Genomic DNA, 16,544 nt, shown 5'->3' on the forward strand with positions numbered 1-16,544 from the left:
ACTTCTTTTTCCAAACTCTACTTTTCTAGAGTTCTTGATGACAAGAAAATGGATGATTCAAAAGTGAAAGCAGAAACAGAAATAGAAGGCTCTGAAAGCTGGAGAAAAGAAGGCCGACTGGGGAGGGAGTCCCAGGACATGAGGGGCGATCCTGTGGTGATATCGCTGGGATTTTTTTGCCTCTGAACATATCCTGGCCTGGATGTGAGAGCAGCTGGCAACGTGGAAACTCCAAGGAAAAGGAGCACAGACAAAGTGAGAACCAAGAAATGCCTACTCTTTCTAGCCAAGGACTGAGAAGAGGTTGGCTCTGCAGGACAGAACCCTTCTGACTGCACCTACTCCAGGGGAACGCCATGAAAGAAGACAAGTTCCTCCCTCAGAACCCTTTCCCACCCCAGCCCTGCCTGAAGCAAACATCAGCAAGGAGGCAGCACCACACCCCCTGGAGAGGAGGGGCAGGATTACAAACAGAAGGGAACTGGGCAAGGGGTCTTTAAGTCTTTATATGAAGTCCTCGGCACACTCCCAATATACTCAAGTGTAAAACCAACCAGAATCAACACAGCAAGAGCTGTGAGACTAAACTATGATATGGAATATCTCCTCACATTTCAAATGAGCACCAGGGTAGCACACAAGTGGGGCAGACCAGATGAGTACTGCAAAGGCACTGAAAATGAAATTGGCATTTGAATGAATGAATGAAACACAGCCCATAAAAGCGGGCCAGGACATGTTCTCTGAATCTAATCAGGTTAACTGCCTATTTAAAATAGAATATTTAAATCAGAATCATAGTCTCATTACATAATAATACTAAAAAGGTCCAACACACTATTCAAAATTACTCTTCATACTAGGTACCAGAAAAATCTCAATCTGAGTGAGAAAAGACAATCAATAGATACCAACACTGAGATGGCACAGATGTTAGAATCATCCAGCCAGGATTTTCAAGCAGCCACTATAAAAATGCTCCCCAAAGCAATTATGAATGGCTAAAAAAATACCGACATTATCAAGTGCTGACCAGGACACAGAGAAATTGGATCTCTCATACACTGCTCGTGGGAAAGTAAAATAATATTCAGCCACTCTGGAAAATGGTTTGGCAGTTTTTATAAAATTGAACATATACCTAGGATATGACTCAGCAATCCCACTCATAGGTTTTTATGTTAGAGAAATAAAAATCTGTATACAGTTGTTGACAGCAGCTTTATTTGTATTAGCCAAAACTCGAAACAACCCAAATGCCTTTCAAAAGATGAACGGATAAAAAAACTGTTGTACATCCATACCATGGACTACTACTCGGCAATAAAAAGGAAAGAACTATTGATACACACAACAACTTGGATGGATCTCAAGGGCTTTATGATGAGCAAAAAGATCCAATCTAAAAAGGTGACTGAGAAATAATAATAAATATGTATACTGGTCTCTGTGCCCCAGTACCTGACACAGAGCTCCCAAAACCCTTGCAAATAGGGGTGCTAGGAAAATCTTCTGTTCTAGTATTTAGTCTCTGTCCCCAGCTCCTGACTCAGAGCTCTTAAAATCCTTGTAATTTCCTAAGTGATAAGAGCACTGGAGCATCTTTTGTTCTAATATTTGGTCTTTGATGCTGGTTCCTGACATAGAGCTCCTAAATCCCTTGGAATTTCCTGGGTGACAGTAGCGTCTTTTGTTCTAATGAGGTAACTCTTATTCTAATGAGGTGGGCTCCTGGATGGGGGCTGGTCACCAGAAAGATCAAGCCATGATTAGAAGCCTGGAATTTTCAGCACCACCTCGCATTTTCCAGAGAGGGAAGAGGAGCTGGAAATAGACTTAATGATTGATTGTGCCTATGTGATGAAGCCTCCATAAAAATCCCAAAAGTACGGGGTTCAGAGAGCTTCTGGGTTGGTGAACACATCTACACGCCAGGAGGGTGGTGCATCCCAACTCCACGGGGACTGAAGCTTCTGTGCTTGGGACCCTTCCAGACCTTGCCCTATGTTATCTCTTTGTCTGGCTGTTATCTGTATCATTTATCATATTCTTTACTATATAATAAACTGGTAAATGTAAGTGTTTTCCTGATTTCCGTGAGTTGTTCTAGCAGATAATCGAATCCATGAGGGAGTCATGGGACCCTCTGATTTGTAGCCAAGTCGGACAGAAATTGTGGGTAATCTGGGGACCTACTTCTTTCGACTGGCATCTGAAGTGGGAAGCAGTCTCGTGGGACTGAGCCCTTAACCTGTGGAGTCTGCATTGACTCCAGTTAGTGTCAGAATTGAACTTAAATGTAGGACACCCAGCTGCTGTCACAGAGAATTGCTTCGTCTGGGGAAAAAAGCCACACACATCTGGTGTCAGAAGTGTTGAGTGTGGTAGTAGTGTGAGAGTACAGGAGAAACACACTGGAGAAGTGAGTTTTTCCTAAAGAGTTACATATTGTATAATTCCATTTATATAATACTCTCAAAAGGACAAAAATTATAGTGATGGAGAATGGATCAATAGTTACCAGGGGTTAGGGGGAGGATAGGATTATTAAGGAGTAGCACGAGGGGTGACAGAACAGTTCTACATCCTGATTATGGTGACGGTTATGCAATTCTATACATGTGATAAAATTTCATAGAACTACACACCAAAAAAAAAAAAAAGGAATACGTACAAAAACTGGTGCAATTTGAATAAGGCCTGCAGTTTAGTTAATAGTAGGGTTCCAATGTTGATTTCCTAGTTTTTACAATTGTGTTACAGTTACATAAGATGTTATCATTGGAGAGAAGAATGGTGAAGTGTACACGGGAACTCTCCGTACTATTTTTGCCACTTCTACGTGAGTCCAAAATTATTTCAAAATAAAAAGTTTAAAATAAAGCACTTCCAGTCTACATGTTTAACTTTCCTATAGGCTTCATAATTCCAAATACCTTGAATCACTCACTGAGCCCCATCAATTTTCCTTCGTTAAAATCTCTCAGTCTGGGTACTTCTTTCCCACTTCCATTTTTACTCCCTGGTCCAGGCCCCCCTCACCTCCTGACTGGACAGCCAACGCTTCTATAGGATCTTTCTGCCTCCACTACTTGCATCCCGACAAGCAACCCAGCTGCACACAGTGTCCTAAGGAATTATATGAGCATGCCGCTTGCACTGTATCCTTGCTCAAAAACTTACAGTAGCTTTTCACTCTTACACCTTAATATCTAAAGTACTTAATTTGGCATTCTAGACTATATATACTCTTCCTTCAAACCAGATTTTCCAGTCTACTAGTGCTATAATCCTTCAGATGGCTGACATTTGCGTCACAACTGTTTGCTTCCTGCCCCCACCTGCCCTGAGCACTTTGTAATGCTTTTCCTGTGCTCCCCTGCACCTCCCATGTGGAGTGCCTGTCTCTCTTTAGTCCCACTAACATGCGCAGCCTTCTCTGGGGCTCCAGCCTACAGCGATTCTTCACGCTCCATCAGTCTTCCTGAGCCCATAGCTCTGTACTCTTCTGTGATGCTTCTCACTTGTGACTTCTTTGAGGTTATCTTTCTGTCTTTATGTCATATTAGTGTCATTTGAAAATCCAGTTTATAGCCTGACTATGCCTTTCTCTCTCTACCAGATTGGGAAGTTTAGTACATGGCCGACTGTGAACTCTATTTCTAGTGAACACCTTTTCTGATCACCATTCACAAAGGTGAAGTGAACAGAGATAAGGACACAGTCGAAAAATATTTGTTTTTTTAATAAAATTATGCTTAAGTTATGATTTCTGATATTTTATAAGCAGATGAAATCACAAGATTTAAAAATAAGTCTATTACAGTCTCTCTTACCAGAAAACAAGTAAACAATAACAAAATCCAAGGCATTATAAATGAAACAGAAGAGCAAAAAAAATGCTTTTCTGGATTAAATAGTCCTACCTGAAACTAACAGTAATGTGACATGAATTCAGAAAAATTTCTATAGCAACATGCCTTTTACTTTAATGAAGAACTTGATTCATCATCTCTTGTGCACACCAGATGCTGAATATACATTTAATTGATGTGTTGACTGACTTTTCCAAAATTCAAATTAATTAGTCTGATAGAAATACCCTTTTCATGTTTTATTACAGTCAATATACTTTAGGGTCTACATATTAAGCCTACAAAGGGTGTGAAAAGAGCTCAATTATCTATGAGGAAAGTATAATAATTTTAGTTGGTCTTAGTTTTGTTGAGATGAATATTCACAGCAAACATCACTAATTTAGATAAAAGTGTTAAACAGGTTTTGTTAAACAGGTTTGATTTAACAATCATAAGACATTCACATATTACTTGGTCTATTTACTCATTCTTTTTTGATATGAAATGACTGATTCGGACTCTTTTTTGGGGTTTTACCAAAGAAATAATTCTTTTTTTTTTTTTTTTTTGACGTAAAGCAATGGCATTATTACTTTCGGCACTCTTCATTACAAGGATTTTCATCATCTTACTTCTTCACTTTGCAGTTATTCAGGAGTTTTTCATATTTAAACTGTAGCTTAAATCTTAGCTATTACTAAGTTAACACCACTTACATCCACAGCAATGATGTACAAGTATACATGGATAAGTATTTAAATATAACAAGCCTGTTCTCATCAGCTAGATAACATTCTTATTGAAGTCTTCCATCTTTAGATGACACACAAGCAGTGAAGGTCAACTGTAGCTCAGACTCGGCACATGACACTGAGCTCAAATCACCTTCCAGAACTTTTTCATTTAAGTTACTGACATTTTTTTGTCTTTTGTCTTTCTAGTGCCAGAAATCTATTGTGTTTTAAGCTCATATTATTTAGAATGAGAACTATAATCATTGCAGGGACAAGGGTTTCCAAAAATAAATATGTTATTAACCAAGATAAGCATGATAATAAAAGCCAAATTTTCTAAAGGATCTTAAAAATGACTAACATGGCTGCCATTTTCATTGTTATTTGGCATTTAAACTGACTTCTAATGAACAAAAGAGCCCCATTATGGAGAAACTAAGAACGGCAAAGGGGAAATAGAAGTCCCTCCTACACTGTTCATTTCTGGGAGAAAAAATACCAAGAAATTATCTAAGAACTGTTTACCTACTCTTTTCTGGGGGAAATCAGGAATAACCGGGACTGGATATTTCAAGTCAAAAATAACTAGAACTGAGTATCAGAGGGTTGAATGCAGATTTGAGAAATAATATTCTTAAGGAGAATCAAGATCCCATTGGAATCTCAAAATTGTTCTGTAATATTATTATTCCATGTCATCGCCACTAAGATATATTATTAATCTACATTTTAATATATCTTATTGTTTTGCATAATCTCTGGGGAAGTAGCATGGTCTAATTCATTCGTTCATTCATTCAATCATTAGTATTCATTGAGCACCTACTACATGTCAGATAGTTTCTAGGGTGCTAGACAGAAGCGAACCAATAGCTAAAAGTTCCCACTCTTATGCAGCTTGTATTTTATGGGGGTAGACAGACAACAAATAAATAAGTCAAGTGTAAGTACATCTTATGGTGACAAACACCATGGAGAAAACTACAGAGTTCGGAAGGGGGATAGGGAATACTGGCGGCAGGGGGCATTCCTTCTCCCACATTTTAAATTGAGTGGTCAGGGAATAAGCCATGAAAATATCTGGGGGAAGAACGTTCTAGGGAAAGGGCACAACTAACACACAGGTGCTGAGGTGAGAATGTGCCTGCGGTGTGAGGAACAGCAAGGCGGCCAATATGAGGAGAGCAGAGTGAAAGAAGAGGAGAATAGTAAGGGGTGACATCAGAGAGGTATCAGGGAGCAAAACTATATATTGGATTAAGAAAGAATACCTCAGGAGAGAGGCCTGGCCTGAAGGTATAAATTCAGGAGTCATTGGTCGACAGACAGCATTTAAAGCCTTTAAAACTAGATGGGTCTCCAAGGGCCTGAGTGTAGATAGAGAGAAAGAGGAGCAAGGACGGAGGTCTATGGGATTCCAATGTGAAGAGGTGGGTGGGGGGAGAGGAGGAAGGATCAACACGAGCTGAGAAGGAGCAGCCAGAGAGGTAGAAGGGAAACCAGGAGAAGGAGGCATCCTGAAGCCAAGAGAAGACAGTGTTTCAGGAGGATGGACGTCAATTGTTGCTGATATGCCAAGAGGGAGAAGGCCTGAGATTTGACCACTGGACTTAGCAACCTGAAAGTCATTAGTGACTTGACAAGAGCAGTTTTAGTGGAGTTGGCAGGATTGGAACCCTGATGAGAGTGGGTTCAAGAAAAGGGATGGGAGAAACTGGAGAAAGTGAGCACAGACAACTCTTTGTAGGAGTTTTGCTGTCAAAGGGTGCAGAGAATAGGGATAGAAGCTGGAGGGGGCTGTAGGGTCAGGAGAAGGTGTGTGTGTGTGTGCACATGTAATAAAAATAAATTGCAGCATGTTAGAGTCAACAGAGATATGAAACTGAGGATGCAGGAAGGGGAACACTGCTGGAGCGGTGTCCTTAAATAAACAAAGGGATAGACCTGGTGTACAAAGGAAAGGGTTGTGGTAGGATGAATTAAAACCCTGGTTCCACCACCGACAACTTCTGTGACTTGGGGCAAGATTCTTAACCTCTCTGAGCCTTACTTTTCTCACCTGTAAAGTGAGAAGTTCCTGGAATTACTGAACTGTATATTGTATTCATCAAATAGTACTGTTTCATTGAAGTCCCAAGTTATCATTTTCCTTAATACTCATTCACAAGATGGGATAGAAAAAGAATTTTAAAAATCTGCCTTTTTCCTAAAATAATAAATCCATATCTAGTATCTACTGAAATAAATATAGTGCTACAAAGCATATAGTCACACCCACAATAAAGATCATTCATTTTTTATTGTTACACAGTACTATTTCAGTTGTTCATGTTGCACATCTTTGGAACATGTGTTGGTAGAGAAAAACAGGCCTTCCTCCCTGATATATTCTGTCTTAATCCACTTTTGTACCCTCTGTCTGATAGCTGAATGTCACTTGAATGGTATATTCTCTACCCCAATGTTTAAAGAGGATGTGCAGAAACAGCAAACAAGATGAGTAAAACTGTAATGCAAAAATGCTCAGAAAAAAGGAAAGGTGGAAAGGGCATCTCACAGAGCAACACATTCTTGTCACTGGAAGTGTTCAAACAAAGTGTAGATGGCCACCAATGAGCTCATGTACCTTAAGCCATGGGTGATTCAGTGCTTCATAAACAGTGATCCTTTCAGCTGGATCCAGCATCAGCATGCGACGTACAAGGTCTTTGGCACTTTCAGAGATATGGCTCCACTGCCTTGGATTCATCTAAAGAGGAGGAAAGGAAAATTACATAGTTATTTTCAGTGAGAAGTTAACATTCACTATTATTTAATATTCCTGTGCTGTTTCAATGTGAATAAGATTCTCAGAGCAAAGAAGAGAAATCTGATTCTAAAGGCTTGCTTTCTAAGGAAGAAGAGGACAAATGTAATTCTTTTTTTGTTGTTTGTTATATGAGATTTTACATCAGTAAATATTCCTTACATATGTTCTTGTTATTACGTTATAATACTTTTAATAATTGAAGAATAGAATGTTCATAATTCCAGGTTCTACCTCAGCTAAAATAGAGTCTAGAATCTAGACTCTAAAGAGACTAGAATACTTTGATCCAGAAAGGACTAAAATAAAATTTAAAAATTAAAATTTTTAAAGAAATATTTTTAACATTTTGTGTTTAAAGATTGGAATTATCAGTAATTGTGAAGCTATGCAAAGTTATTAATAGGATATTTTGGTCACTGTATATCAATTTCAGGAAAAAATATACTATTACTATAGGCCCTCCAAAATAACCAATTCACTGGTGCATTGTCCTCAGTGAAGTTACTTTTGTTCCTCTTTTAGAGATAAGACAACTAAGCCACAAGGTAAACTGACTACGGCCAAACAAAAAAAAATTATGAGTTTTTCAAAAGACATAGGATTTGTGAGAAAAGTTGTGGATCTGTGAAGAAAAGAGTTGGAACGCTCCTGGGAAAAGGGGTACATCTGAGACCAAGAACCAGAAAAAAATGGAAAGGAATGCTTAGGGCTTGGAGTTGGGAAGGCAAGTGTAAACAGGAGGGTAGAGATGGAGTAGGGTCTCATTCCCTATTTAACATCAGGAAGCCGACTGATCAAGTAAGCTTATGGGAGCTGCCTGGTGCCAGGAGATTTAAGCAATGCCATGGCTTTAACCAGCAGAGACCAATCTTTCCTTCTAAGGGAGAAAGATGGAGAATAAAGTCCACAACAATTTAAAGCCAGATGAAATCACAACTTGCATTACAGTATATATGAATCATCACAATTTGGCCAAGGGTTAGCATTAGACACTCCGCTCTGGCTAATGTGAGGCTTTGTACTTATAGATGGAGAGTGAAAAATGTTCCATTTTCTTTTTCTAACAGGCAGAATTCCAAACGATAGTCACTTCTGCTTGTCAGATCCCTTAATTAAAATGAATGCCATGAGACTGTTGGAATATTGTCATCCTATTTAAATTGTGATCAATTGACCAATTGGAAATAAGGAGGTGAGTGATTAGATGGGGCTTAGATAGACTCCTTCCCCCTTCCCCATCCTGGAGCTGACATGCTCTTTAAAGTTGGAATGATTTGTCCTTGGGAAAGGGGTTGAGAAATCGTCTGAAAGTGGTGGTAAGATTTCTCAAGTGAGCAGAGGTTGAGAAGTATATTCCTCCCTCCTTTTTATGAGAGAGTCCAATCCAGGGTTTTCTCTTCCTTCAGCTGAGAAGAGTAGCTGAAATTAATTGGGGAGGTTGAGTAAGGGGGAACAAAACAGGGCTTATAACACAGTCTCACTTATGTGAATACTACAGCCAGGCAGCTTAGACTCCTGCTGTGTAGATACCAACTGGCTATCCAGAAACAAATGATGTAAGATGATTGTATCTTTTATATACTTTGGGAAATGTATTTTTGTTCTTTATAAAAACGTTAATTAAAATTAAATGTTAGCACTTAAAAGATCAAGAAAGCTAGCAAATGAGAATAAAAAGTTAAAATAATTTAAGACCAGTAGCAGTTTATAAACTACGACAATTTATTTTTATTTTATTTATTTTTTGTGAGGAAGATCAGCCCTGAGCTAACATCTGCCAATCCTCCTCTTTTTTTTGCTGAGGAAGACTGGCCCTGGGCTAACATCCGTGCCCACCTTCCTCCACTTTATATGGGATGCCACCACAGCATGGCTTGACAAGCAGTGCGTCGGTGCACGCCTGGGATCCGAACCTGCGAACCCCGGGCCACCGCAGCAGAGCGCGTGCACTTAACCGCTTGCACCACTGGGCCGGCCCCTAAACTATGACAATTTAAGTTTACTACATTTAAAATATGTCATCAAAATTTTCTTGAAAATACCCACAAAGATCAAGGATTTTTGTTAACAGTTCTTTTGTTAAGAACCACCAGGGTGATGAAATATTTTTGAGATCTGCTTCAAAATAATCTAGTAGTATGTGGAATATAGATAAAACAAGATTGGCTATATGTTTGTAAGTATTAAAGCTGGGGGTTCATTATATATTTTCTCTACTAGTTTTGTTTGTTTGAAATTTTCAGTAATAAAATATGTAAAAATAAATGCTAACACAATCAAAGCGCAGTATATTTAAGAAAAAGAAAAAGGCACACCAGGTTCATCATTGATGGCAGGGATAGATCTATACTTCAAACTAAGCTGCTGGAAAAGGAAACCATCAACAAAATGAAAAGACGACCTAACAATTGGGAAAAGATATTTGCAAACCATACATCGGATAAGGGGTTAATCTCCAAAATATATAAAGAACTCATGCATCTCAACAACAAAAAAACTACCAACCCAATTAAAAAATGGGCAAAAGACCTGAACAGACATTTCTCCAAAGAAGATATACAGATGGCCAACAGACACACGAAAAGATGTTCAAAATCATTAACTATCAGGGAACCGCAAATCAAAAATACAATGAGATATCACCTCACACCCGTCAGAATGGCTATAACTAACAAGACAGGAAACAACATGTGTTGGAGAGGATGTGGAGAGAAGGGAACTCTCATACACTGCTGGTGGGAGTGCAAACTGGTGCAGCCACTATGGAAAACAGTATGGAGATTCCTCAAAAAATCAAGGATAGAACTACCATATGATCCAGCTATTTCACTGCTGGGTATTTATCCAAAGAACTTGAAAACACCAATGCGTAAAGATACATGCACCCCTGTGTTCATTGCAGCGTTATTCACAATAGCCAAGACTTGAAAGCAACCTAAGTGCCCATCAAGGGACGAATGGATAAAGAAGCTGTGGTATATATACACAATGGAATACTACTCAGCCATAAGAAACAATGAAATCCAGCCATTTGTGACAACATGGATGGACATTGAGGGTATTATGCAAAGTGAAATAAGTCAGCGGGAGAAGGTCACATACCGTATGATTTCCCTCATTAAGTAGTAGATAATAACAACAACAAACAAACACATAGAGACAGAGATTGGATTGGTGGTTACCAGAGGGGAAGGGGGGGAAGGAGGAGGGTGAAAGGGATAATTGGGCACATGTGTGTGGTGATGGGTTGTAATTAGTATTTGGGTGGTGAACATGATGTAATCTATGCAGAAATAGAAGTATAATGATGTACACCTGAAATTTATACAATGTTATAAACCAATGTTACTGCAATAAACAAAAAATTAAAAAAAAAAAACACCAAAAAAACCTAAGCTGCTGAAAACCTAGGGCTTTTGTAAGGAAAGCCATGAATATGAGACATGAGATTAGCCAAGTAAAAGAGTAAATAGGTTATTAACCTCAAACTCCTAGGTACAGAAATTACAATATAGCTGCCACCATCCATCTGACTTACTATAATACTAAGAACAGGGAATTTTAAAATAATTTAATTTTTGGACATGTGTGCTCCATCCAAGTTTCTTACAAAGAAACAAAAATAACTATTCAATGCTTTAAAAATAGACAAAATCAAATACCAGAAGCTGTTGGAATGAAGCACATTGCCTTGGAAACCAGGAAGTTAGCGACTGAACAAACACAAAGGAAGAATCTATTATTAACAAATGCTTATACCTCAAAAAGGCAGGTGGGAGATTTTATTATATGGTACCTACGTCATAAGTCACTGTGAGGATGAAATGAGTTAACATAAGTGCTTAGAACAGTTCCTGGCACATAGTAAGTGCCATGTATGAATTAGCTCTCATTATTGCTAGTATTATGCCGCTGCATTACGAATGGTGTTTGTTTTCATATGTTAGTATCTGTGATTTCACTTGGCAAAATTCAACCAGAAAGCTATGACCGTGCATTCCTGATAGCCACTCACAATTTCCAGGGATTGGTGGGGGGTGATTACTTACAAGCAGTTGCCTGAAACTTTTAGTTACCTTGAAAGGATTGATTTTATTCCCCAATGGCCAAACTGACTCTTAAGAGAAGCAGAAAAACCTATACTTAAAACATCTTTCTCTCTTAACAGAGTTTTGGCATATATCTTAATCCAAATAAAAGACCAACCTGTATGCCCTTATAAGCTGATGGTACACAAGACCCAAGGAAAAAGAAAAGGATAACCCAATCTCACCTTCTTACCTCCACAAGCTTCAGTTTGGCTTAAAAGGATAAGACTGCAACTCTGAAACTACAATACCTTTCATTTCCCTTTTTTTTTTTTCCTTTTTCTTTATTTTTTTTTCAAGGCCCATATAAAATTCTAACATTAATGAGGAACTGAAAAGAAAACTCTAGGTGCTTCACAGTTTTGGAGTCTACTGTTAGATGAACCTGTGTGTTTGGTTTTATGTTGCCAGGCATGGCTGAAAATGAAACAGTGATTCTATTGAATAGAAAGTACAGATTTCAGGAATAATGGGAGGAAAAGGAACTTCTCCAACATAAGCTGCCCTGATCTGATATTCAGTCACACACTCCCCCATGCTTCCCACACACAGCATCCTAGTCTGTCAGCCATAAATGGTGGTACAAGGCAAAAAAGTATAAGAGTTGGGGTAGTGAGACCGAGGACCTTAAGCTTATTTATTTCCAAGAATTACTTAGGCCTTTTTGGTACGGCAATTCACAATGTCAGTAATGACTTTTTAATTTTTTAATAATGAAAGTTAATAATGTACTAATCACAAGTCTGTGAATAGTGCATGTGGTTTCTAATCCATAGTAGCCAAAGAAGAATATGAATGTTTAAGTCACACCAAAATGGCTCCAAATTATATTAGGAAATGCAGTTGTGACACTGGCATTTCAGTTTATCCTGGAATGTAAATGGCAAAGTTTTCAGTTGTGGTGGCTGACTACACAAAATGCAATACACATGTGTGATAAAGCAAAAAAATATAGGCTAATAGACAATAAATCTAAAATTTAAGACAAAGAATTACTTTAATTACCTGGATAAAATTTCCATTGTAATTTTACAAATTAAGCAAAAAGCTTTAAAAAATAAAGCCCTTTTCTCAAATTACACAAAGAAGGGCCAAAGAACTTTATTTTCTAGCTTAGCCTGAATAAATGGGTTCAGTCACCAGATAGCAATGGTTGTTTTAAAATCAGTCTCCTCTGTGCCACCTAGATGACAGTTCAGCTGATAGGAACTCAGAAATTTACCTGAGGCCTATGTTACCTAACAAGGCTAATGGATCAACGATGCAAGCAAAGAACTTTTCTCTGACTGGATAACTACACAACAATCAATAAACAATCCATAGACAGATAGTAACTTCAAAACACATTTTTCAGAACAATTTAATCTCAGTGGAAAAATAAAATATTCATAATATATTACCTTATATTTTCCTTTAATAATGCCTTCAAACAATCTTTCCTTGGTTCCATAAAAAGGCAAACAACCACTTAGCAGGATAAAAAGGATCACGCCGCAACCCCAGACATCTACAGGTTTTCCATAAGGCTCTCTTTTGACAACTTCTGGGGCCATAAAATGAGGTGTTCCAACACGTCCTAAATTTAAAACAACAACAACATCAACGAAAAATGTTTACATAAAATGGGCTTTCTTTGCCCATTTGGAAACTTCATCATAGAACTATAATAGTCTGAACGAAAAGTTTAACAATATAAATATTCTCTCACCACCTCGCCCCTCCTCCATAAAATCAAGTTCACAAAAGGTAAAAAATTATTTATCGGGCCGGCCCCGTGGCTTAGTGGTTAAGTGCGCGTGCTCCGCTGCTGGCGGCCCGGGTTCGGATCCCGGGCGCGCACCGACGCACCGCTTCTCCGGCCATGCTGAGGCCGTGTCCCACATACAGCAACTAGAAGGATATACAACTATGACATACAACTATCTACTGGGGCTTTGGGGGAAAAAATAAATAAATAAAATTATAAAAAAAAAAAAAAGGGCATGGAATGCAATTGACTCGCACAGTTAAGGGGGAAAATATGCATAATTAAAAAAAATTATTTATCTAATCACCCGTTGAAAATAGAGCCCAGGATAGGTACTTTGCCTTTTTAACAGTGGTACTCTTTATTGAATTCAGCAGAGTACACAGTAAGTATGTACCTATTTTTTGCTTCATGAAGAGGTTGTTTAAATTTTCTCATTTTCACATGTTTGAAAATCACTAAAAATATAGAGCAGAGGCAGGTGGAAGAGTCAGCAGGCAGAGTCTGTAGCTGTCCAGGAAAGAATCAGCAGAGTCTGCCTTGGGCAGGGCAGGGAGGGGGCAGGAGTGAGAAAAAAATCTGTGGAGAAAAAGATTACTTTTGACCACCAAAAGGAAATTCTCAAATTAAACCTAATGCTGAGAACTTTTAATGGAATTTGAATCTGAAATCCTGTTCAATTGATTTTGGGAGTTGACTATAGCAATTAACAATGGTTAGTAATATTTTGTTATAATAGGATTTTTTTTTTTTTGGTAAGGAAGATTGGCCCGGAGCTAACATCTGTTGCCAATCTTCCTCTTTTTGCTTGAGGAAGATTGCTGCTAAAATCTGTGCCAGTCTTCCTCTATTTTTTGTATGTGGGACATCACCACAGCATGGCTTGATGAGCAGCGTGTAGGTCCATGACCAGGATCCGAACCTGCGAACCCTGGGCCACTGAAGTGGAGTGCGTGAACTTAACCATTACGCCACCGGTCCGGCCCCTATAACAGGATTTTTTAAGCTGCCTCCTAATGTTAACATTTGAAGAAAATGAGAGCAAATATATGACATAAACCAAAGCAAAATCATGAAGCTCCTCCCACTCAATCTTCTTTGACCTCCATCTTCTTTAAAGAGTTTTCTTTTGTTCCCTCTCTATCAAAACTAGCTTTCAGTAAGGAATCTGATAGTAGTTGTTTGCACACTAGTAACCGTCTTTAACTCAGTATCCCAAAAGGAGTCTTTTCTTCTACTGTAGAATGAAAGACTTGTACCCTGTGGGGAAATTATTGTGAGAGAAGGAACTGCCCACCAGACTTGGCAGCTCTTCCAGCTGTATGCAGGCCCAGCTCCCTCCTTTCCTCCTCTCATCATATCTAGTCCAAGATAATTTTTACTTTGAACACTGCACAATACTTATATAGAGCTCAGAACTATGGTTCAGAATTTAAAAAGACCTTAGCGATATTCTAATCCTGCTAGAGAGAATGTATCATAAAGTCCTGTTAGTGATTGTCAAACTCGGTTGGGATGGAGAAGGATAAAGTAGCACTGTGTACTGGGGATGTTCCTTTGCTGCAGATCATTATTGTTCCTCTCCTTCCCCCTAATAGAAGAGATTAAGTTCAGGGTTAAGAAAGTGAAAATATTTTCACTTAAAATGTACAGTAAATCAGTGAAAATTCTGTACTAATAAGAAGGAAATATTTTTATTGCCGTATTGCCCCATTTTGCTTCCTCAAGTAACATAAAGATGAAGCGATGAGAGCTAAACCTCCTACTTCATTAACAGCCTGGACAGGGCGGGGCCATTGAAGAATTCACTTTGTTCTGATGGATAGGAGCTGGCATGAGTAGCGAAAAGCAGGGCAAGAGATCAGGATACCTGCTGATGGTTCAGGTGATGCTTTGAAAGGAGTCTATCTGACTCCTACCGCTTCCCACACAAGAAAGTGCCAAACAACTCAAAATGGGGGCCTCACTTTGGGAATAGTCAGAGCCACCATGGCCAGCCCCAGCCTTCTTGAGGAGGTTCTCCCCATTTATACGGATTGAAGACCACTCTGTTCTGGAGAATTAGTGCTCCATCTTGAGGAAGATGCATGTCTTTTGGTTCAAGAATTTTCTCATAGACGATAGGGGGAAAAGACCACGGTAGAAAGAATATATAGGAATGATCTTTCTATTTGGTGCAGATCAGTAGAATGTGAAAGAACTGGAGTTAACCTTTAACATACACCAACCTCCCCAAACTCCTTGTTGGTGATCACTTGACTTTTCCTTCCTTGTGGTCACTTGATTTTTATGACTTTGACAAGAAAATTCTAAGAACAGGAAGTCAATTACCAAACCAAATTAAAAGTAACTGTATATGACATACTTCAGATATATATTTAAATATTTAAATGTTAGATTCTTTTGATACTATAATAAAACCTTATTATCTAGAACCTCAGGGATGAAACTGTTCTGAATAGCTACATATTCAATACTTTAGGACTTGAATCTTTATGCACTCAAAGCTTTTTACTTTAATAAATTTGCATGGCTACCTTTCTACAATTTCCTGACTTCTTTTACACAAGATGCTGCACATAATTTAACCTTTTCTTGATGATTCAAAATTGTCACTGTGGATATCAGTTAAAGAACTATGCTTTAGAACAGGAAATGCTCTCAGGAACTTCAGAGGTATGCAAGGGTTGATTTCTTCAGTATTAAAAGGCTGCGGTGCTTTCCAAGCTTAGGTATCTTGCTCAATACATTTTTTCTGTCAGGCTTTCATTTCTTTTCTCTCACTATGCTTACTCCAGCCTTGGCTTCTCCTAATTTGTTGTGTAAAATCTGCTATTAACTGGAAATGAATTAGCAACCAGATTCTTTTCATTTAATAACAATTTCCTAAGTGCCTGCTAGGTCCTACATACCATGGTAGGTGCTGTGGATGTACGGGGGATAAGCCATGGTCCCCTTTGCCCTCACAAAGCTCAGTCTTTGATATGATTACAAATCCCTGCATCAAACGCTACACGGAGGTATGCAGCCCAGATAGTTACAGTAATATGGAAGAAAAGGAATAGGGTTACCTAACTTGGGAGGGTGAATATCAGCCTGCTTTTAAGAGGAAACGATTGTTAGCTCAGCCTTCAAGAACAGTAAGAGTTAAGCAGATACATAAAATGACGAAAGGTATTCTAACCAGAGGGAATAGCAGGTGCAAGGTATGAAGGAACATGAATCCATAAAACTTTACGAAAAATGGGAACACGTCAGCCTCAGAGAGTGTGTCTTTAGATGCTCACTTGAGAGGATCATGAAAGGATA

At 38.6% G+C, this 16,544-nt stretch overlaps 1 protein-coding gene across 10 annotated transcripts in view; it reads right to left on the reverse strand.

Annotated features, from left to right (window-relative positions):
- CASK (calcium/calmodulin dependent serine protein kinase) overlaps nt 1–16,544 on the reverse strand; it is a 381,795-nt gene that overhangs the window by 124,867 nt on the left and 240,384 nt on the right. For all 10 annotated transcript variants that reach the window (XM_058535677.1, XM_058535675.1, XM_058535673.1 and 7 more), the window contains 2 exons: nt 12,889–13,064; nt 7,218–7,340 (listed from right to left, as the gene is read on the reverse strand). In XM_058535677.1, the coding sequence (XP_058391660.1) occupies nt 7,218–7,340; nt 12,889–13,064 (299 nt within the window). The remainder of the gene's footprint in view (nt 1–7,217; nt 7,341–12,888; nt 13,065–16,544) is intronic.

Source organism: Diceros bicornis, chromosome X (genome assembly GCF_020826845.1).
Source record: "Diceros bicornis minor isolate mBicDic1 chromosome X, mDicBic1.mat.cur, whole genome shotgun sequence".
Taxonomy (NCBI): domain Eukaryota; kingdom Metazoa; phylum Chordata; class Mammalia; order Perissodactyla; family Rhinocerotidae; genus Diceros; species Diceros bicornis.